Below are 22,983 nucleotides of genomic sequence, written 5' to 3'. Positions count from 1 at the left end.
TTTGTGAGGCTCCTCTGAAGTACTTGTGTCACAAGGAAGTAAGCAGTTAGGATCATATGGTGAAATTTAAAATACTGCAGACAAACTTTTTGCTCCAGTTTAAATGACCTTACTTGAGAGTTGTTCATATTAAAATCTGGTAAAACACATCTGAAATAAGTGGTTTGGGTCCAGACAATGGTACAGGAAGAAAAAAGGTGGGTCTTTATCACATAAAGTAGAAATGTTGTTAGCAGGGGCCTGCAACACAAGAGCCTGGAAGCTTTTATTTTGGAGGAAGGGTCATAGGATATCAGCCTTCCCTCCCCCACACCAAGTACTGTGCATCTTGGTGTTTGTTAGAGACCTGCATATTACAGGTGTTCTGTGCTGCTTCTGATTCCTATTTTAAAGGAGGTTTAATTAAGTATCAATCACACTCTGTTCAAATGTGAAGGCATAGACTTGGGGCCATTTCTGTTTTTTTTTTTAATAACTTGAGATACATAATTCAAAACATAATGTATATGAAATAAATGAAAGGGGGAAAAAATCCATACAGTAGCTGCAATAGAACAGACTAATTTGTCTTAAACCCATTGAGAAGCAGTAGAGCTTCTAGAGGGCTGCTCGCAGATAAACTTGAAGAGACCTGCATCATCCAAGCGGAGAGGGTGAAGCAAGAACAGATGAAAGGTCAAGTTCAGAATCCTTATGCAGATAGGAACAAGCAATTTTACTTTCGTCTTTAAGAAATCAATAGTACATGGGGAGAAAAGAGACAGTTACCATGGAAATTTTTTTTCTTTTGTATTTTAAAGTTGGTAAGCAAACACCACAATGATGGGAAGCCACCTCTAAGGCAAGACGCCAAGTTGCAGTAGTACAAGCACTAGGTTTCTTTTCCAGGTGCTACAGACTTTTAATACAAAACAAACAAACCCTTTAGCAAGTGGAGACTTCAGAGTTTACTAAGTTCCATGTGTGACTGTTTATGGGATCTTTTGGATAATTTTCCATACTTGTATGCAAAAAGAGCCAAGCCCAACGCTCCAACTCCTGAAAGAACAAAAAGCACATACAGTGCTATTTCTGCATTTTGTGCTGTTAAATCTAATCCCAAAAAGCGCACGCTGTCATCCAGTCCTGGTGTGGTGTCTGTTGGTGTCACTGTCCATGGGAAAACAATAAGAAAGTATTAGTACACAGCCTGGGGTGAACTGTTTGGGGGGTGTGTGTGTGCATTGCTGCTTCCTGCCTCTACAAGGCTTTCACTATTGCTATTCTGTACTCTGGCAGTAGCTGTAATTCTGTGGGATCAGTGACTGACACAATTTTAGCTCAAAGTAAAGGCACAGCTGAGGCTGATAGTGCAATTCTTGACAGTCCAGGAGAGGTGAGTATTCTCTAGCAGCCATGGTCATCTCCAGAACCCTACACTAAGAACAGTTGTGTTTCAGTGTACTCCTCTAGTTCAGAAAATGTAAATGACAAAAGAGCATTTCTAAAGGCTTACCCAAAACACTGATTCATATAAAGTATTCAAAATTGTTTAGAAAAAATAGTGTGGGAATACTGAATGTGTGTGGTTTGGAAAATGTCTTAGGCAGTTCTGTTAATCAGAGAGAAGTAGAATGGAGTAACTTTGCTGCATTTTGGAGGCAGGCACGTATCAAGGTGCTATCACACAAAATTTAGTCATTGTTCTGGTTTTGCATATAGAAGTGACATAATTCCACATGACTGTCTTCAGTCATAACAAAGACTGATGATTAATCAGTGCACTACTGGAGCCCTTAAAAAGAATACTGCAGAAAATGTTGGTGTCTTTGAAAACCACAGATTATGGAAATCTTTCAGGATTAGAATTGGATGCACACACACACACAAAAAAACACGATTTCTGCTGCATCGCTTACCTTCAGGCTCCAGTTCCAGACAGGGATGTGGGCCCATTGCTGGGTCTGGAAACCCGTTGCAGTTTATGATCTGCGAGTAATACCTGGCAGAGGCTTTGGGGCGCCGCGGCAAGTTGGGGTCTGTGAAATTCACTTGATAGAGCCCAAACCTTTCATCAAAGCCCACTGCCCACTCGAAGTTGTCCATCAGTGTCCACGCGGTGTAGCCTCGTAAGTCAACGCCATCGAGCACAACAGCTGTGACCAGGACCAGAGGGAACAGGTTAGTTGTGCAGCCGGGTGACGGGAGGTGTCACCGCTAGGCCAGCAGTGGCACAAAGATGCTCAGGGACACTACACAGCAACAGGGTGCTGAGCACAGTGAGGTTATTGCCACTTTGGTCTCACTGGTTTTTGCCGTCTCCCCTGCTCCCACTTCTCTTGCGTGTTGCCTTAGCTCAGTTGCTTTGGGGTAGTTCAACTGCCAAGTTACAGCTAACGAGCAACCAGGGTAGCTCAGTCAGCCTGCCAGTGTTGGAGGCCGCTTTCCTCTGCTCCAAGAATCAAAGGTTTTGTCCAATAAACAAAGGGTTAGGAACAGAGAAGACAAGCCATCGATAATGCAAACAGTGTTTCAAATGTGGGGCCTTGCTGCTAAAAGGCAGTAAACAACCACTTTCTGAACATCTGGCTGCCAGTTCCCAGTACCTCAGAGAAGCAAACTGAAGAAAAGCCCTTCCCTGATGTTGCCTGACACTGCTGTAATTGAAACCACTTCAGGGTTTGGTTTTTTTCTGTTTTTTTAAAAAGATGCAGTTTTTAGACACAGCAGAAGTCAAAACAGGTATTTGTCAGGTAGTAGTACCTGCTCTTGCCAGATGCAGCTATACAAGGAAGCTGCAGTTACCCTGCTAAACCCAGGGTTTGTTCTTCCTTTAGCTAACCTTTCCCTGCAAAGCTGTGGCTATCCATGGGCAGTTTCTGCTAAACCCAAAGGCTCTCAGAAGCGGATACAGAGTAAACCCAGGTGAGTGCGTAACTGGCAAGTGTGATGGCAGTGGTCTTTCAGCTCTTCACAACTTGCTTCATACATGTCAGTCTTCTGGCAGGACACTGCTGCTCTCTAGACATGTGGATGATCAGATTTAAATAATCATTCCTACCTTTCAGTGCTTCGTTAACGTAGCTTCGATAGTAATGCATTCGCCAAGTGTCGTTCAAGTCTAAGGCTCCCCTTTCTGAGATCCCATTTTCAGTCACGTAAATCGGAGGGTTGTTGTACTCTTCCTTTATCCATCTCAGGAGCTTTCGGAAACCAAAGGGTGTCACCTTTAGCCATACGGAACCGGAGTTCAGCCAGCTGCGGTCGGTTACTGAAGCTACACCCCTGCGGAGGAGGACATAGTGATCAAGGGACCAGTCCCAAGTGCCTGCCGCTCTGCCTGGCACCCCATTGCTGCAGGGCTGAGAAATAAGGCGCTGAGCAATGCAGGAAACTGAACCAGCGGTGACATTGGGACAAGCTGGCGAAAGCACAGCAGGCTGAGGGGGTGCTGGTGCTCACAAGCCTCTAGAAAACACTTCTCATACTTTGCTTTACAATCGTATTATGCTTAAATCAACTATGGCTGAGGATGTGATGTTAGCTCCAGATCCTTGTACTTTGACACCATTTCTACTGTTCAACATACATATAATGCAGTGCTTGAGCACACAAAATTGCCATTTACACCTACGTACAGGAATGCAAGACTGAGCCCAGTGTCCTGCTATGGGGCTAAACCACAGGGGCTGGGATGCAGCAGCAAAAGGAAGTTATAATAATTTCATATATTCTCTGTGGAAATGTTTCAGAAAACAGCCTATGTTCACCCCCATGCGTAGTCCCACTGCTACCTTAATTCTCATCAGAAAAACTAGTAAGGTCCTATTGTTTACCTTTTGAAGTTGGGGAAAGAAATTGGTATCCAAATAAAAATCTTGACTTACTTCTGTATACTTAACCATTAAGTGATTTAGCTATTTAGGCTTTGAACTTACATTTACCCAATGTGGTGAGGGAACTAACAACTGTTCAACAGCAAATGGAGCAGTATCCATAAACCAGGATAATCTAGCAGTTCAAACTGCAGACTGGGGGCAGGTAATACAGTAAATAATACTGTATACAGCTGATCCCAAACCTTTGGGAGACTCAAAAGTGCAGATTCCTTCCTTTAGCAGATCCTCTAATTTTCTTTGTCCTGTTTTAAACATTCACATTTGTCATCAGGTTTGTTAAAAAAAAAAAAAAAAAAGGGCTGTTGCTGGACTTTTTAACAGCACCACAAGGTACTCTTTGGGGATATTTTCCCTAGTATTGGTTGCAACAGCTTAAAATACCTGTCTCACACCTTTATTTCCTATCAGTTTACACTGCTTAGTTGGCCCAGACTCCAGGTGTGCGTATTTTACTTGACCAATAATTTACATTCATCTCTTACCTATCAGAGTCATACGACTGAACACCAGCAGGATAATTTATGTTGTATGTTAAAACTGTAGTATAATGATTTAGACCAAAGTAGTCATAGGTGCCTTTAATTCTTTGCTTTTCACTTTCAGTAAATTCTGGAAGTCTGCAATAGAAAACAGAGAAAAGCATAAACCCCTCAAAATGTAAGTCTTCTCAGCATTTCCCCTTCCTTTGCTTCTACCCCTCCCCAGTCCTGTTGTATAATTCATGCCGCCTGCTCTAACATTCTCCGAGAGAGGAACAGACCTTTCACTGGCCAGAAGAGAGACACCTGATGGCTAGAGGTCCTGCTCATGGTCAAACGAGAAGTTTGACCGTCATCCTGCTTTATAAGACAAGAAACAGTGCATGCCTAGTGAGGAACGCATTGGGAGGAACCAGCAACAATCATTTTGGTTATCATGTACTCACCACACCCCTATGGAGACCCAGAGCTGCGGTGTTTGCCAGTGACCTGTCTCAGCCCACCATCCTGCAAGAGCATGACCAGCTCTGACAGAGGGAAGCATGAACTGGTGCCTCCTAGCAGGCAGTGACATCCAGGGGGTCCTGTCCCTGCTCAGGGGAGCTGTCACAAAAGCCCCCTCAAAACACTGTACTACCGCTTGCACGCACTCAAGGTGCAGACAGCCATCTGTGCTAAGATGTGCTTCACAGGAGCAGGGGAGCAGGCATCTGCTACAAGAAGAGCTCTTCTCTGCGTGGCAGTAGTAGTACTTGGTAGGTCATGGCAGAGGCTAATAACAGCATTGTCTCATAAACTCTGGCTTCGACACAGGAAACAATAAAAACTTCTGCGCTTTCTCCCCAAGATCCACACTTTGAACATGCTCCATGTGTAATGCTGGTTATCGCTGGTACCAGCACCACAAGCACAAGGGGAGGTACTGTGATCCTTCTGGAAGAACATGGGAAAACCCAGGAGAAACTGGGAACGAGGCTCTGTGTGTGTGTGGACTCTACTATTTAATCCCAAAATGCTCGGTTCCCTTCAAAAGGGAAGCCTTCTCAGAGAAGAACACCCCCGTTTGGGATCTGCAGCCCTACACAGTCTACACAGAGTAAGAAACCAAGTCAGGGACATCCAGGGTACCCTGGAACAAGGAGCGAGGTTTCAGCTCTCTCTTAGCCAGAAGAGGGAGAAGGTTCTTCTGGGAATTAGGTCCCTAGGCAAGCCCTGCTGAAAACGCAGCCAGTGCTCCTGGCAATTTGGTGGTGCTTGAAAGTTTGCAGTCTTAGACTGAGGACAGGACTTCTTCAACAGATTGAGATGCTTGGGCACGTTATCTCATAAAGCAACACGCGTGACTTTGCTCTCTTATTAATGGCAGCAATTGCCAAAGAAATAACATGTCAAAAAAAGTGCCTAAGAATACAAGTGTTTTAGGCACATATAAAAGCATAACTCAAATCCTGAAGAGACCTGCCTTTGCTGCAGAGCACACACCGCCTCTTCCACCATCTCCCTCATTTCAAAACAAGTGGTCTTTCACATTTTCAGAGAGGAATGATCAGGAACAGCCCCAGTTCTAATATACCCCATTAAATTGCTATTAAAGTGAAGAGGGGGAAAAGTGCTTTCTTTATATGCGCCTCAAAAGGGAGAGAAAAGGAAAAACATTCATGATGGAGCACTGCTACTACAATAACATTAAGAATAATTAACGGTAATGGAAAATAAGAAATGTAATTCAGAGGAACCAATGAGTTCTCAGTGCTCGAGTTCAGTACACAGTTTTAAGAAAAGTTAAAACACATTTACCATGGTTGTCAGGTAAAGCACTGTGCCTAATACAGAACGTTTACTATGTCACTCTGAGCTGCCAACTTATGACCCCAAAGATAGGTTACATTAGTAAATTTAGTTTGCAAGAGAGGTGAAGACTGGGAACAGGCAAAATGTACGCTAGAGTTTTTCTGTGAGTATACAGTAAGATTTTTATAGTAACATTGCAACAGAATCATTGAAGTTTACCACTTCTATCAGAAAAGCAGGTTTCAGCACAGCAAGTGCCTGGGCTCTTACCGGGACCGGTTCAGACCTTGAGCCAGACTGCGTTCCTGAATCCTCGTTTTCATCACTTCATTATAATCACCATTTTTGAAAATGGGATGAGCAAACCAACCTAGAAGAAACTAAGACAGGAAATAAGGGAAAAGGATAAATTATGTATCAAAACAAGGGATTTAACCATTTCTCCTTCATTTGGTGCTTTATAGCTAGTACCTGAATTTATAGTGAACAGGCACATGGAGATAGCCAGGGATGCCCATATAATGGCAGTAAATTTAATAAGCTTTTGTCACTGCAACCATATTTTGTCTCATTTCTGTTGCACACTTGATCAGCCAAAAAAGGGTGATACATTTTCTCGCGGTGATGCCTCTGGCTCATCCTTTTCTTTCAGTGAGATGCTGACCTGGGTTCTGGGCATCTCCAGCACCCAGAGAGAGGGTGCCAGCATGAACAAACCCTGGGGCAGCAGGGAGAGCTGTGACCAGGTGTCTCTGTACCTGCAAGTATTGTCCGGCAGCTTCGATGTCCTCCTGGTTGTGTGGGTTCCTTGGTTCTGCCCAGTCAGAGTTGATGGCGATAGAGATTAATCCTCCTTGTTTTGCCCGGTAGGTCTCATTGTAGAGGTGCCAGACTTCTGCGTGGGCCCTTATTAAGTTGTGCCCCACCACGTAGGGGGCTCGCCCTGGCCGAACAGAGATGCCTGCAGAGACGGTGAGAGCACAGACAGTGGAGCAGCAGTTCCCAGCTTTCTCCTCGGCTCCTTTCCAGATTAACACAACACCCAGAACTGCCTGCTACGAATAAACGTGCAGCACCTGGTGTCCTTGGGCCCAGCCCTGGGCTGAAATCACTGCTTCAGCAGAGACAGCTGAAGGTGCAGCTGCAGTGGGCAGGCTGTGCAGGACCCCACATTGCCCCTTCCTCCCCCTGCAGCGGGACACAGGCTGGTTCAGCTTTCTGCCTGTGCAGGGCTGCCAGCCCCAGCAACAGGCTGCTGCTGCCAGTATGGACAGCAGAAAGCTGCGTGTTCAGGCCAGCTCCCATCCCTCTCCTTCCTTTGCTTCTACCCTACAGATGAGCTTAGCCCTCCTCCAGCCCTAACCCTTCTCCACAGTCCCCGGAGCTGGTCTAGAAATGGGGTCTGCTCCAGACAGCAAGTGTAATCCCGAGGTTGCAGAGGAGGGGTGGATTAGAGGAGTGGAAGAAGGAGGATGGGTCTCGGAGGGGACAGGCAAAGTGAAAGAAGGACCTGTTCACCACATCCCAGCAGTCCAAACCCCATTTATCCCCACCACACCGTCTTCCTTGCTCTACCTTTGAAAGCCCCTAGCATCTACTCTGCTGGAGCATAAAACAGAGTTGTGTCTACAGTGCCATGAAGGCTCTGAGGTTATGTGTTACCTGTCTGAGCAGTCTTACCTGGAGCAGCTGTGCCAACGCCATAGCCACAATATGCAGTGTTGTAGGGTTCATTGAGGGTTATCCAAAATTTCACTTTATCTCCCAGTCTCTGGAAAAGGACCTCAGCATATTCCTTAAACCTCTGAATGATAGTATCATTCTCCCACCCACCGACATTCTGCAGTGCCTGTGGGAGGTCCCAATGATAGAGAGTTACCTGTGGGGAAAGACAGCAAGAGAAAGGACTCAACCAGTCACTCTGACTTTTGGAAATAAGGGCAGTAACCCAGCCTCATTTATGAACATAAATAAACTATGCTTTGATCTGCAGCTACCTGTTCCTTAATGGTGTTTGAGTTTGTAGTGATCACTCGTGCACTCAAATAAAACAGCTTTTTGCCAGTGTTTCAGTTTCTTTAGGACATGGAGAAATGACTCAAACTCTAGGGACTGCCTGATAGTGAAGATGAAGCTTTTACCAAAAACCACCACAACCTTGTGATAGCAAGAACTTGTCAGTGAAGAACTGCTGCACCTGCACTGACTCTGAGATGAAATACAGTCCAATAGAACATCCATTCGGGCTGGTACATCTGTTGGACCAGTCTAGAGCAATGCCATGAAGGCACAGGTTTGCTCAGGCATGATCCGATGCTTGTGTAGATATTCCTGCATTGCCCCCTGTATGGTGTGTGTACACATGTATGCAGCGTTTGGTGCAGCCATGTGCATTCCCAACATGTACCAGCATGGTTTGGGGAGGACAGGGACAGCCGGCAGTGGGGAAGCCACAGGTAGAAGCATAAAAAAGCTACAGGTGTCCACGTCTATGGGGACAGGTCAGATTCACTCGACAGTGCTGAAAGAGCTGATTGATGCAGTGGTGAGGTCACTGCCTTTTTATGTGACAAACCATGCTAATCAGTGGAGCTTCCTGACTCCTGGGAAGTTGTGCCCTGGGAACACAGTAATGTTACGCCCATCTCCAAGAAAGGCAAGAAGGAGGATCCTGGGAACTACAGGTTCGTCGGCCTCACCTCAGTCTCTGGAAAGATCACTGTGTAGGTCCTTGTGGAGTCCAATTCCAAGCACATGAGGGACAAGAAGGTAATTGCAAGCAGCCAACAGTAAGGTTACTGTGATCTTTCTGGGTAGTAATTTCTAACATATCACTATATTCCCAGTTCATTTTGTTATGCAAAAACTGTGTTTCTTTGCAGACCACAATGAAAAACAATTTCTCTGTGAAGAAAGGTGTGGATGGAAACACACACATGTGGTCTGATCATCAGACTTGGTTTCTGCTATTTTTTAGTTACCTGAAAGTCACTGTTTTTAGTTACCTGAGGCATAATGTTAGTGGCCAGAAGAGCATCGATAAGCCTTTCATAGTAGTTCAATCCCATTTCATTGATGTAGCTGGTGGTCCCATCTGGAAGAATGCGGGACCAGGAGATGGAAAAGCGATAGTGAGAAACCTTGAGGCTTTTCAGCATTTCCACATCCTCCTCAATCTTGTGGTAGCTGTCACAAGCTACATCTCCAGTGTCATCATTGCTGATTTTCAAGGGAGTGTGAGAAAATTGGTCCCAAATGCTAAGTCCTTTCCCATCTGCTCTCCATCCTCCCTCAATCTGTAATTGAAGATGAGGGGGGAATTGTTAGTAAACCCCAAATTTAGGTCTTGGCCTAGCAAAGAATTCAGCCTGTTAGTCTTTGTGGCAGCACACCATATTTTGACTTATCAGCTTAAGACTAGAAATAGCAATGGTTTTGCTGTACCAGACTAGTAAGACCTCTTGGGCGTCAAGGCAAGACGTACTAGCAAAGTACAATGTCACAGAACAAGCATTGTTTCAGTTCACCTGCTGCTCCATGTTGGCTGGCTCTTGTGAAGCCCATGCTGCTGTCTCAATTCCTGCGGTATAACCATGCCCTTAAATATCTCCAAGTTCCTCCCTTTTACAGCAGTTTTTACACTAACTCTCAATTACAGTAAAACCTAATGTTACAAAAGTTGCAAGTGTCTCATCCAAAATGAATTAACTGTTCACAAATACTTTAAGAGTCGGTCTTGGTTTCCTAACCTGATATGCTGCAGTTGCTACACTCCAGTAAAAGTTCTTTGGAAACTCTCCGTGTAAAAATTCATTTTCTTTCGGCAATGGAATACCATTATTACGGATGATTTCTGCATAGTACACAGCAGAGCGCTTTGGGGTTCTTGGCCTGTTGGGATTGTCAAAATCAACCTGGTGCAATCCAAATCTTGGATCGTAACCATTCAACCATTCAAAGGTATCCATAAAAGACCAAGCGTTGTATCCTCTCAGGTTAACACCATCCAACTTGTAAGCTGAAAAACCAGAAACAAATGGAAGAGCATCAGTGGTATAGTCACACCTTAAAAGAACCACAAGGAATTCACATGCAAGCACATACACACTTCTAGCTTCATAAAGCTGGCACTGGTCAACTAAGATCATTAAGAGATTCTTCATAGTTGGAGGATACAAGTACAAATAGCCACGCAAAGGAGATGATAAAAAGAAACACTACGTTTATATTGTGTTCAGAATATTTAAAGACTGATATCAATCACTTTTAAAAACTACTCATCAGAGGAATAAAGTAACCAGAAATCTAGAGAGGAGACACACACCACCAACAGAACAAAAGAAAACACTGGTACCTTTTAAAGCTTCGTCAATGTATGTTTTGTAGTAAAATATCCTGGTATTGTCATCAATATCCGATTTGGTCTTTATTCCCACCCCATTCTCAATTATGTATATTGGGGGATTTCCATATTCTTCTTTGATCCAGTTCAGTAGCCTCCTCAGCCCCCAGGCCACAGCCCGATGGTCAGTAATAGCTGAGGAAGGCCAGGAGCTGTCAACCTTTGTTAAAACTTCCTGGTCGTACACGTAGGAGAAGGGCCTCAACCGGGTTGTTGCATGGGTTACAATTTTGGAGGTGTAGGTGTTGAAGCAGAAAACATCTGCTGTGCCCCTGATGTATTCACGCTCCTCCGCTGTGAAAACCGGTAGGCGAGATGATGGCAGGCTCTGGAGCTCACTCCTGTTCCCAACTTTCCACTTCATGACATCAGGGTAGTCCCCATTTTTGAAAATCGGGTGTGTAAACCACCCCACCAAAAACTGCAGGTACCTGTCTGCAGCTTCTATGTCCCTGGGGTCGCTTGGTGTCTTTGGCTCAACCCAGTCAATGTTGGGACACAGAGCAATGACCCCTCCCTGACTCGCTCTGTATTTGTCATCATATGTGTGGTAGACCCTGGCGTGAGCTTTCAGTAAGATGTGGGCAACCCTGTAGGGAGCACTGCCAGGGTCATTGACATTGGGTGGAAATGTCCCAGCACCATAGCCAAACCAGGCAATGACTTGGGGTTCATTGAACGTAATCCAGAACTTCACCCTGTCCCCAAAGGTCTGGAAGCAGAAGTCCGCAAAACTATCAAACAGGTCAATCAGCGCACTGCTCTCCCAGCCACCAATGTCCTGGAGAGCTTGTGGCAGGTCCCAGTGGTAGAGAGTGACAATTGGAGTGATGTTGTTTGCTACCAGTCCATCAATGAGATGGTTATAGTAGTTGACTCCATGGCTGTTTATTGAGTTGTTCCTTCCGCTGGGGAAAATTCGAGACCAGGACAGGGAGAAAGCATAGTTCTTTACCCCTAAGGCTCTCAGCAGGTAAATATCTTCCTCCACCTTGTTGTAGCTATCACAAGCTATATCTCCAGTATCATTATTCTTTATATTCCCTGCGACATGGGTGAAATTATCCCAAATGCTGGGTCCTTTGCCATCTGCATCCCAACCTCCCTCTACCTGGTAGGCAGAAGACGACACACCCCATGTAAAGTCCTCTGGGAATGTCCCATAGAAGTACATGTCCCTTTCAAAGTCTGTTTGAGATGAAAACTTCTGCCAGACAACCTTTGCTTTGGAGGGAACTTCTGATGCTGGTAAATTCGGCAACTTGGATGGCACAGGTAGGTCAAACACCACTGGTGTAGAAGATCTGTCCAAGACTTTGGATGGGAAACCATTTTTTTCAATAACACTGGAATAGAAATAAGCAGATGCCTTGGGAGTCCTTGGTCTGTTGCTGTCTTCGAAATTCACATGATGTAGCCCAAATTTTAGGCTGTACCCCACTGGGCCTTCAAAGCCATCAACCAGGGACTGAGCAATATAGGACCGAACATCAACTGTGTCTAGTTTTACCGCTGTCACAGAAACAGTACAAGACACTGTTATTCATTTGAACATTTTCTGAACCCAGCACAGCACAACATAAGCACCACAACTGAGGGTAACAGTGTGATAAGCCAAACATCTATGAATGGTCTTTTAGGCAAAAAAAAACCCCAAACAATTAGAATATCTGGCAAGTAAACCAGTCAGCACAGGAGATGGTCAAATGCTTAGTGATAAAAATGCATGAGAAAAGAAGTACTAGTCAAGAGATATTTGAGTACAGGACACTTGTGCCACTGGTACCCCTTTCCTTATGTTCCTGTTTTCAAGCACAATAGCAGAATTCATCAATTTAGGTATATGGTGCACTTTTAGATTTAACACTATAGTTAAACTGAAACATTACATGTATTTAGTGCTTGCCTATCTTCCCTGAGCACAGGGGAGTTTCTTTTAGCAGAACAGCGCATACAATACCAGCAGAGGCAAGTCCAGCATCCTTCCTCACATTGCCTACAAAAAAGCACTAAATCTCTCCCATTCCAGAAAAGTTCACTTCCCATATGCAGTCCATCTTCTTTACTTCTGCTGAGGCATAACAGCAATGCTAAACTGTGTTTTCTGTAGCTCTTTTAACATTTCTATCAGTATGTTGAGAACTAGGTGAAGAAGATCAAATGCTATACGCTGATCACCAACCTATTTAATACACTATATTTAATAAAGTTTTCCTGACAGTATTGATTTGTGTATCTCAAGAGAGTATCAGTCAAATCTCTATTTGAAATCTCAAATCTCTATACCTGTCCAGAACTTGTCACTAATATTATTTTTATGTCAATTTATACACAGTTTGCAAACATACAAGCATACCTTGAACCTTGCTCATAACAACTGAAGTATAAATATCTGCCTAAAAATTCTAACCTGAAACAGTACAGATGCTGTCAGTTAGATCTGCTTAATCAGTAAAGACATCATTCAATCCTGTTCTATGAGATCTCGGTAGGCAGGAGCCTGCCTGCAGGCAAATCGTCTTCAGGGAAGCTGAATTACAAAAACACTGTTCTCACAGAGGGACTGACGTTAAGGTCCAGGCTACATTTATCTGTATATATGAAAAAACTATTCCCATATCTAAACAGAACGGAGAGTTCTGTACCTGGACACCAGATAGGCTGAAGTATATTAAGTCACACTACATACACAATAGGCAACTGACCTCATACCACCATGCAAGTGGTTATGTTTTAAAGTTAACCACCATGGAAGTGATAGAATAACTAGCTGCCATTATTAAAAAAACATAAAATTAAAATTTCTCCATACCTTTTAGAGCCTCATTGATGTACCGTCGGAAATAATCCACTCTCAGAGTGTCATTAATAAGATCCCCCGTGTCTCCTGTCGGCATACCATTTCCTGCTATGTAAATTGGGATCTTTGTACCTGTATATTCCTGGGACACAAACTTCAGCAGCCTTCTTAATCCCCAAGGGACCACGTGGATCCAAGACGAGGCAGTCTGTGGCCAAGAAGGATCTACATGCAAGGAGAAGTTCCCGATGCTCTCGTAGCTTGGTGTGCAGGTCCCATTAGTCACAGCACTGACCAGGCGGGAAGTGTAATGGGAAAGACCAAAAAAGTCTGCAGTCCCTTTCACCCAGGACTTCTCCTCTTCTGTAAACAGAGGCAGCTGTGCAGCCGTTGTGGAGCACTGCTGGTTTACTTCCTGGATCTGAGCCTTCAGGATATCTGGGTAATCACCATTAACAAATATAGGGTGAGCAAACCAGCCAAGCATGAACTGCAGGTACCTCTCAGATGCCCTCACGTCCTCAGAGTTGGTTGGAGTCTTGGGTTCAGCCCAATCCGAGTTCAGCACCAGCCCCACTTTTCCCAGTTGCTGAGAGCGGTATTTGTCATTATACAGGTGCCAGACTTTGGCATGAGCCTTGAGAATTGTGTGAGCCACCTGGGGGCAGAAAGCAGAGAAATATGTGTCACACTGCTTTGCACAAGAACTCTTCAGCATTGAGATTATTGCCATGTGAGAATGTTGTCTCCATCCAAAAGAAGAAACCTTGACAAAAAAAATAATCATAGCCAGAGTGCATCAGGTTTTGGATTAAGCAGAAGAATCTGGCTATTCATCAACACCAGCTTTCAGAATAGAAAAACAAAACAAAGTCATCTAGCACCCAATAACTATGCCATTTTTTGCAAGTATCATAAATCCAACAAGCAAATAGTTGTCTCAGAGGCCGCATTAGGCTTGAACATAGTTAAAGTACAGAACCATCAGAGGAAAAAAAACACAACAATGGCAGCTGCAGGATCCTAGTTATTCCTGCGTCCCCACCTTGTAAGATGCTACTCCTGGGTCAGTGATTCCTGGAGGATGCTCTCCGGTGCCATAGCCAGCATAGCTGATAACCCAAGGCTCATGGAAAGTAATCCAGATCTTGACCCGATCCCCAAAAGTAGCAAAGCAGAAGTCTGCATAGTTTACAAAAGCATCTATGATACTGTCATTCTGCCAGCCACCAAGAACCTGAAGAGCTTGTGGGAGGTCCCAGTGGAACAAAGTCACCATGGGCTCAATGTTAGACTCTAGCAATCGGTTAATTAATTGGTTGTAATAATCCACACCCTTGGTGTTGATGGTCTCATTGGTGCCAGCAGGGAAAATTCTAGGCCAGGATACAGAAAATTTGTACAGTTGGGGATGAAGACCCCTAAGTAGGTAAACGTCATAGCTGGTTTTATAGTAGCTGTCACATGCCACGTCTGCTGTTTGGTTCATGTAGATATGACCTGCATGTCCAAATTGATCCCAGATGCTCTCTCCTTTCCCATCATCTGCCCAAGCTCCTTCAATGTTAAAGGCACCTGTGGATGTGCCCCAGAGAAAACCACTTGGGAAAACATCTTGCAGAAAAGAATCCCTCTCCAATTCAGACTGTTTAGCAAACATTTCCCAAACTGTTTGATAGGACGAGCGAGGGGCTAGAACAGCATCTGGGTTCTCCTGTAGAGTATTTGTTTTGCTGGAAATAGAATAAAAAGAAGTTAATATCTCCAGGGTGGATGCCCGTGCCACAGAACTTGTGAATACAGAGGACAGCAGAATCGTTTGCTTCCCATTCAGCTGACATAGGCCACTTAGGGTATAGTTCCTTTGTCACCTGATCAGTCCAATCTACTGCCATCCTGCTAGCAGATGAAGGTGGAGTGCAATGAAGTAACTGCAGAGCGGCTCAAGAGCTATATATCTAATGCATTTCTTTGCAGGTAGATTGTCATAATTCATTACGGCTAGGTCAAAGGTGGAAACAAAATCCTTGCAGTGTGTACAGTTTTCATATGCCACAACTGCTCTCATGAGTTTCCATGGGATAAGCTAAAACTAATCAATCCTACTTCTGTAATCCTTAGCATCTCCCTGCACAATGATATCTACATTTCTGTAGGCACAATTGGCTTCTCTCCTAGGAAAGTCTCTGTTTTATTTTATTTTATTAATTTATTTTTAACTGGTTTGCCTTTGAAAAGAACAGAAGCCTTGGAAAATGTACTTGTTAGTATTGGCTGGAAGGTGCAATCTAGGTAACCAAGGATGAGTGAGTGGAAGAGGATTACATTGCCTGTAATAGCAGGATAGAGGATTGTCTGTAATAGCAAGAGACTGGGCTCAGCAGAAAGGCATTCCTTTCCAGTCCTCTCAGCAACTAACAGCAGACTTTACTACTAACAGTCTTGTGTCTGCCTGCACATAGGTTTCTAGAGGACACCATTTTATTACAGTATCTGATTTAAAGGACAAAACCTGTACCTTAAAACATGAGATGATGAGAAGTCCAAGAACTCATTAACATCATACCCAATCGTACGTGTCTCTTCTTTATTAATAGCTGAAAACAAAGCGTAAGTGATGGACTTAGTCACAAATTAGATGCCATGGACTGCTTGACACTACTTCTACATAGAATTACACCTTTAGAAACAAGCATGCTTTTCATAACTAATAGCTATTTTTCTCAGATCAAATATGTTGGGTTTTTATTAGATATTTACAATTTCATGTTAAAAAATGATCATAGAATCATTTAGGTTGGGAAAGACCTTTAAGATGAGTCCAACTATCAACGTAACACTGCCAAGGCCACCACTAAACCATCTCCCTAAGTGCCATATCTACACGTCTTTTAAATACCTCCAGGGATGGTGACTCAACCACTTCCCTGGGCAGCCTGCTCCAATGCTTGATAACCCTTTGCGCGAAGAAATTCTTCCTAATAGCCAATCTAAACCTCCCCTGGTGCAACTTCAGGCTGATGAAAATTATGAAAAGCTTTGGGGAAGATTTCCTGCTTCCCATCCCTCAACACTCACCATCCACCCTGAATTTTCCAAGAAGGCTATGAAAGAAACCATAAAGTTATTTCATCTAATAGCAGCTGTCTGTACTGGACAATTTTGAACATCCTCTATAATTTGCCATGCAGAGCTTAGCTAAAAACTCTCCTCCTTCTTGAAATATGTCACTCACCTGCAACAATGGCAGCTACTGGTATGAAAGGATTCTTTTCCATGGAACCACAATCAAGGAACTTTAGACTAAAAACCAAGACCTCTATGTCCTTCCAGACATTCTGCAAAACCAAAAGTCAGAGACTTGTATGAAAAGAAGCATCAGCCAGCTAGTAAAACCATGCTCTTAGCATTTGTTGCTTTTAACACAGAATAGGAAGTACCTAGAAGACTGAGAATCAGTGATAAAGTTCTTCAAAGTTAAATTCATAAATCAACAGAGTAAGCATTAAATACCACCCACTATTCTTCTCTGATCCAAAAAAAGCCCAATGCAAATCAAAGCATAAACCCCAGAAACTTTCAGTGTTCGACTTCTCATTGAAAAGGCACAAGGAAGTATGTCCTTTTTTGAAAGTTTACTTGGTAAGAATTTGTTGCCATAAATGTTTGACCCACTTCAGATTTTTAGAGTAATTGCAGCATGCTGGGACCCTAAAGAGAATGAGTCATATGGGCAGCTCCTTATTCTGCTACTCAGTTGCTGTATGACTCTCATCTTACATATTTTAAGAGTGCAATTCACTACCAGAGTTTTAATATCAGGTACTAGCCTATAGCTTTGCTGACATTGTTGCTGCCATGCGATCTAATCCTTTCACAAACTCATCCTCATTAACATTTCTAGCACTGCCTCTACTGAGGAGGAGTTGCAAAGTTTGGTAGTACCATTGCAGAACCCATGCTAGAATAAAACAATGTCTTTTAGTGTATAGGTATTAGCCTAACAGCTTATCAACCACTTAGGATGTGAGAGAGAAGGTTTTTCAGTCCTGGACAAAAGAATTATGCCATTCCAGTCGTTAATGCATCAATAATGAGCATTGACCAAGATGATCCTTCCCAGCACTTTCGAACACCTGTTTTTAAGTCAGAATAACAACAGAGAAGTTAAGTGAGAACTATGCAGCTGTTTCCTAGTGTAGCTGTTGTCCGAGTTCTTGCAGCAAATCAGAACTGTTTAGACATGCATCAAGAAACATGAAATTCCCCTTCTATTTACGGTCTGTTGTCTGCTGCTATAATTTTAACACTGTGCATAATGTTACCTGGAATTCATTCAATTTCTTGTAAAAATCTGTTTCACTTCCACAACAGTACTGAAGGCTGAGAGACAGAAAGTCTACTGAATCCTGGAAACCAGAAAAGGAAAAGAATCATCCTGGAGTAAAATGTATTTTTTGCAGGTATTACATGAAAAATATATAAAATTGTGAAATGTTTGATAAAGATACATTGCTGGAGTAAGAAGCCATACAGCTGTAGGGGAGCCCTGGACAATACAATGAGTACAAACTGGATACTGTATGGGAAGATGCATTTTGTATCTCTCCTTCTAAAGAAAGTAAAAATTAAACAGCTAAATTAAATTCTAGGAGTATTTTATGAATTTAATATTAATGATTTACGGTTGATTTTTGAATTAATAAGACTGTCTATGATTAATCAGAGAAGCCTTTGCAACTATGTGGTTCAGGTAGGCCTTATCAATAATCCTTTGGGGAAAGTCCACTTCAGAAATCTTTAATCATTCCAAACTACAAGCGTTAGCCCACTGCAAGTCATCAAGTTCAAGGGAATAGATCGTATTCTTTTATTAAACCAGCTGATGAAGTTGGAAAAAAACTGATAAGTTTTCAGTTTATTTTTCAGTCCAAGGTTTTCTTCTAGTTTAGTCAGCTCATCTAATACAACATCTTTCCTCTCCCTACAAACCACACCTTGTTTATATCCTTGAAATGCCATGCCTACAACATCACTTACCCTGTTACTAAGCTTTGAAGGTTGTGAATACAAGCAAAAAACCTGCACTGACATTTGTTCACTGGATCCTACATCAACATCCTCTAGGTGAAGACAACTACTAACAGAGAGTTTGGTCTTTACAGAAAGGATGTCATCATCTTTGTAGAAATTATGTTCCCCTCGTGTTGTGCCATGCCCATGCAACTAGATCACTTTTGGCACAGTTCAGTCTGTGTTTTAACATTATAAGCAGATTTTTTAAATAGCAGTTATTTGAAATAAAGTATCTATTTCTTTGGTGGTGCATTAAGTAGACTTGCAAAGAAAATTACAATGGGTACACTTTTTGCAGACACCTTGTCATTTAAGCATGTATATTGCTAAAATTGCCAATTATGAGAGCAAATATCTCTATATATCTTAATCAGTGATTACTTGTCAAGAAAGGATGCTGAAGTCATTTTTAAAATCAGCGAGCTTCACATGATCAGACTAATCAAATAAGTAAAATTTACCAAATTGGTCAATTGGTTAACTTGCTGAAATTGTATTTAACTTGCATTAAGTCACTTGATCCTGTACATAAAAATCAAATTAAATCAAATCAAATTTACATAATTTTGGAAATAATTTCTATTAAAGTGTTACCTGAAGAGAAACTGAAAGCAATTCTGAAGAAGCGCTATCCAAGGCATGACCCATTCCTAAAGCAATGGACAGTTTTCCACCTTGAAAAAAAAAAAGAGGCAGTCTATGGGTAGTATGTTAAAGACAAATAAAAAATTTCAGTTCACTGCAATTATTTTAAAAACAGTTGGAAATTTCTGAGGATGTGGAATATCAGACAGTGCCCTCAGTAGCTGAGTTCAGAATACCCAGTAGGATTTCAATGGAGAGTTGAAGAAGGTAGAAATTCAAAGGCAGGGTTCAAGGAGTCTTTGTCAATAAATCCTTGTCTTATCATGACAGCTCATGAACATCTTAGCACTGTTGCTTGCAGGAAGGTGGATCTGAATACAGCTGTCCAGTGGGTGCCCTTCCACTCCATGCATAATTATAAGTAATATCTTTAATTTTCATGCCTTTGTGGTGGTTCTACAGTGGCTATTTTTTAAAATCCATTCTGTGCTGGATGATGCTGAGGTGCTGGGACGCTGGGAATTTGGGGCGACAGGTTATGTGGGAGGGAAGCTGGGCAAATTCTAAAGAGTGAACTGTACTGCAAAGTGTTTTTGACAAATGCAGGAATTAAAAATAAATTAATTAATTAAAAATTCAAAAAAACAGGACTCAGCCAGCTCTACTGATTGTCTGCTTGGGAGAGAGAAATTCCAAGCCCAAAGAAGGCAGACCCATGAGGACAGCTGCTTAGAAAATCCTGAGTACCCATCTTAGAAGAGGTGAAATTCTCTTGCTCTGTGTAACACAGGTAGAGTTAAGATTTAATTACTTAAAAATCCCAGTGTCTGCAATGATTAAAGTCAAACAAAGGACACTGTAGACTTCCTCACACTATTATTATCTCTCAGGAGACTTCTTGTGCCTTGTTTCTTCATGGTTTGAGGTACATTTCAGGAATATTTTAGTCTGTCCTCTGTGGGTCAGGAAGAGGTACACAAAAGCATATTATTATCCACAAATAGCTTGATTATTATGATTTTGTTATTGTACACAGAAACAAATAGAATAAGGCTGGATTTGAGTAATTTTAATTTGTAACTGACAGAGAGAATTAATTTTCATTTTACGCAAAAAAGTAAATATTTTGTTTCATTTTAGTTTATTTAACTAAATAACTAATAACTAAACTATTTAGTTTAGTTAATCATTTCACTTTGATTAACTGAGAAATGTAATTTTAAACCATGATCAGTTTGGTTTAAGTGGATTTTTTAAATACATTTGCAAAGATTTCCATGTTTTGGGTGGAAGGCTGATAGTTGAATTTGACCTGATTCTTCAGCTAGATCTGGATCTCCAAAGCTGTATTCCTTGGGAACAGATCGTGCCTGAATCAAAAAGCCTGCACCCATCACAAATAAGAGATTACCAGCACAGGCACTGACTGATGGCATAATCTTGCTCTCTTAGCTGAAATGGTAGCAACTGCAATCTGTTTTCAGTGACTTTGAAATAAGGAATAGGCTTTGAAAATGAGATGACTGAGCAGGAATTAAAAGATTCTTCCTAAGTCTTATTCCCACTTTTATTATACAATACATTTAAGGTTTGGTATATGAACAGTATGACACTACATTTCATCAGGGGCACCTGCTGGTCTTTAAATTAAGAGCACAGGGATAACAGCCCTTAGAGAAAAAGCATATAAAAGTATTATGATTGCTTTTGAAGTACTAGTTTCTGATGCTCAAATTAACCACAGGCTATTTAATATTTCCCTGATGCTTAAAAAACTAAATATAAATATGCACACATACACACATATATTACCCCCAAGTATTTTGATTATCATTTCAAGTAAAATGCGATTACCAGTGAATTATAAAACAATTATCAAAATAAGGGATTTGAGGGAACCCATTACTCAAGGATTTCTATATAATTCTGAGCACTGGCAGCATATTCACACAGAGATTGCATATAGCCATTGCCACTTAATCCCATCACAAAATATTTGTGAAAAAGCTGTATTAAAAAATCCCTCTCCCCATTCTCCTTACCTGCTGGTGAGTATTTCTCATGGTAGACAGTGTAAGCTCTTTCATGAGCGGCAGCTAAGGCCTGGGCTCGGTACTGGGGGTCATCGTAAGGCAGGCTTCTCAGGACCTCCGGCAGGTCGCTGAAGGTGAGCCACACATCAACCAGGTCCCCAAAAACACGGAAGCTGAACTCTGCGTATTCCACAAAAAGGTCAGCAAAAGTGTTGGCTTTCCTACCCATAGCCTGCGTGGCCACAGCACCAGGGACACGCTGGTGATGCAGAACTACCACTGGCCTGAGGTCTGCAGCCACCAGGGTCTCGAGCAGCTCCTGGTAGCACTCCACTTGAGCTTCATCCGCCTTCCTGGCATCCGCCTTCGGCAGAATGCATGCCCACGGCAGGAAGACTTTGTAATGTGTTACCCCAATCTCACGAAGGTGGGAGAAGTACTGGGACAGCTCAGGAGCCACGAGATCTTGTTGGCACAGGTAATCATGGGCTTCAGCCACAGCAGAGCCCTGATCTTCCTTGGGTAGGACTTGGTTCTGCAGATGCAATCTATTTACTAACTCGCTAGGTAGAGGCCCAGCAATGGCGATAAAATTCTGAGCGAATTCCCCATTTATCCCAAGGCTGGGAGAGACTAACAGAAAGAAGATGACTGTCTTACAAAACAGCTCCATTTCTGGCCCTGCTTCGGAGACAGTTATTACACCCTACTTATATTACAGTATAACTAATATTTAACTGAAATTATCTATTACACAGATAAATGTTCCCAGAACTACCTGACACTAGAATGATAACAAATCAGGATTTCCAATCAACAGATGAACAAACAAATGGATGAATACAAAAACTACTGTCAAGCAATTAGCTGGAGAAAGGTCATGTAGAAACATTTTGAGATGTTCAGGTTCCCCTTTATGCTTGAACGTCAGCTGACATTTGCTGATCCTGCCTCCTTTTCAGAGGCAGATAAAATAAGCAGACAATGCCTTTCATCTCCTCTTGGCCTTTTTTGGCTTAAGAGGAATCCCAGCACAGATCTCGATGCAGAACATAACAAGAGTAGAGTTATCTGCATTCCTGGGGCTGGGTGCCACCACGGCTCAGGGTGTGCAGGACAGCAAGAGGCATGCTTGCACTCTAATTCTTGGATGCATAAAGGGAATCTGAGATGTGGCACCTTACCCACTTGGAAAATTGGTTGTTATGTGAATTCAGGCAACAGCAACAATGTGCGTCCTCATGCCCGATAACATCGAGGAATCTGAATATCATTTTATTGCTTTCCAAAGTACTCCTTCCTTCAGCCTTGAAAACACATGCTTTCTCAGCAGGGTGGATGCATACAGATTGCCTACCTGAATTGCTGCAGGGAGGAGATAACTTGACTCTTCTACATTCAAATACAGCAAAACTGAAGAGATGAGAACATTTTCTGCCTAAATACAGAACATTTAAATCAACTAAACACAAAATTCTACATAACTGTATTGAAGTCAGTTCCGTCTCCCAGTTTATTTCCTTTAATAACTAGCTTTTTGTCTAAAGCATAGCTGGAATCATCTGGGCAACTTATTGCTCTGTCAAGCAGTACTATTTAGTTAGAGTAGAAAACGTCTCTCAACATTTGCTGTTACTTAAATAGCCAATCTTATAGCTTGTATAGGGATTGTAATTTGTGTACTTTGACCCTGTTTGATTCCCAGATGACTTTTTTTTTTTCCAGCAAAGCTTGCTGAAACATTGTGCTTACTGTTCTGAACTACATGTACTCTTCTTTTTATTCCCTGATGTTTGAATAACAAGTTTGAATACGAACTTTACAGCACCACCTGCTGCTTATTTTGCAGTACAGCAGTATTAACTCAGACAGATAACCCCTCCTAGCCTATGAAGCATACAAAACTGGGGAAAGAGAAGCAGAAAAAAAATACTTTCTC

General features: G+C 42.4%; 1 protein-coding gene across 1 annotated transcript; it reads right to left on the bottom strand.

The window, feature by feature from the left end:
• Positions 1 to 774: 774 nt before the first annotated feature.
• LCT (lactase) lies at positions 775 to 21,717 on the bottom strand. Its single transcript, XM_069780816.1, has 17 exons — positions 21,054 to 21,717; positions 19,021 to 19,100; positions 17,676 to 17,759; positions 16,586 to 16,688; positions 15,869 to 15,947; positions 14,396 to 15,083; positions 13,363 to 14,008; positions 10,503 to 12,062; positions 9,898 to 10,166; positions 9,154 to 9,444; positions 7,829 to 8,027; positions 6,907 to 7,109; positions 6,419 to 6,528; positions 4,361 to 4,495; positions 3,041 to 3,264; positions 1,899 to 2,135; positions 775 to 1,149 (listed from the first exon to the last, which is right to left on the bottom strand). Exons 1-17 carry the CDS (start codon positions 21,715 to 21,717, stop codon positions 941 to 943), a joined length of 5,781 nt encoding a protein of 1,926 aa, XP_069636917.1. The 3' UTR covers positions 775 to 940.
• Positions 21,718 to 22,983: the final 1,266 nt, after the last annotated feature.

This window comes from Haliaeetus albicilla, chromosome 4, assembly GCF_947461875.1.
Source record: "Haliaeetus albicilla chromosome 4, bHalAlb1.1, whole genome shotgun sequence".
Lineage (NCBI taxonomy): Eukaryota > Metazoa > Chordata > Aves > Accipitriformes > Accipitridae > Haliaeetus > Haliaeetus albicilla.
The sequence above is the reverse complement of the archived record's forward strand: the minus strand, read 5'-3'. Positions and strand labels throughout refer to the sequence as shown.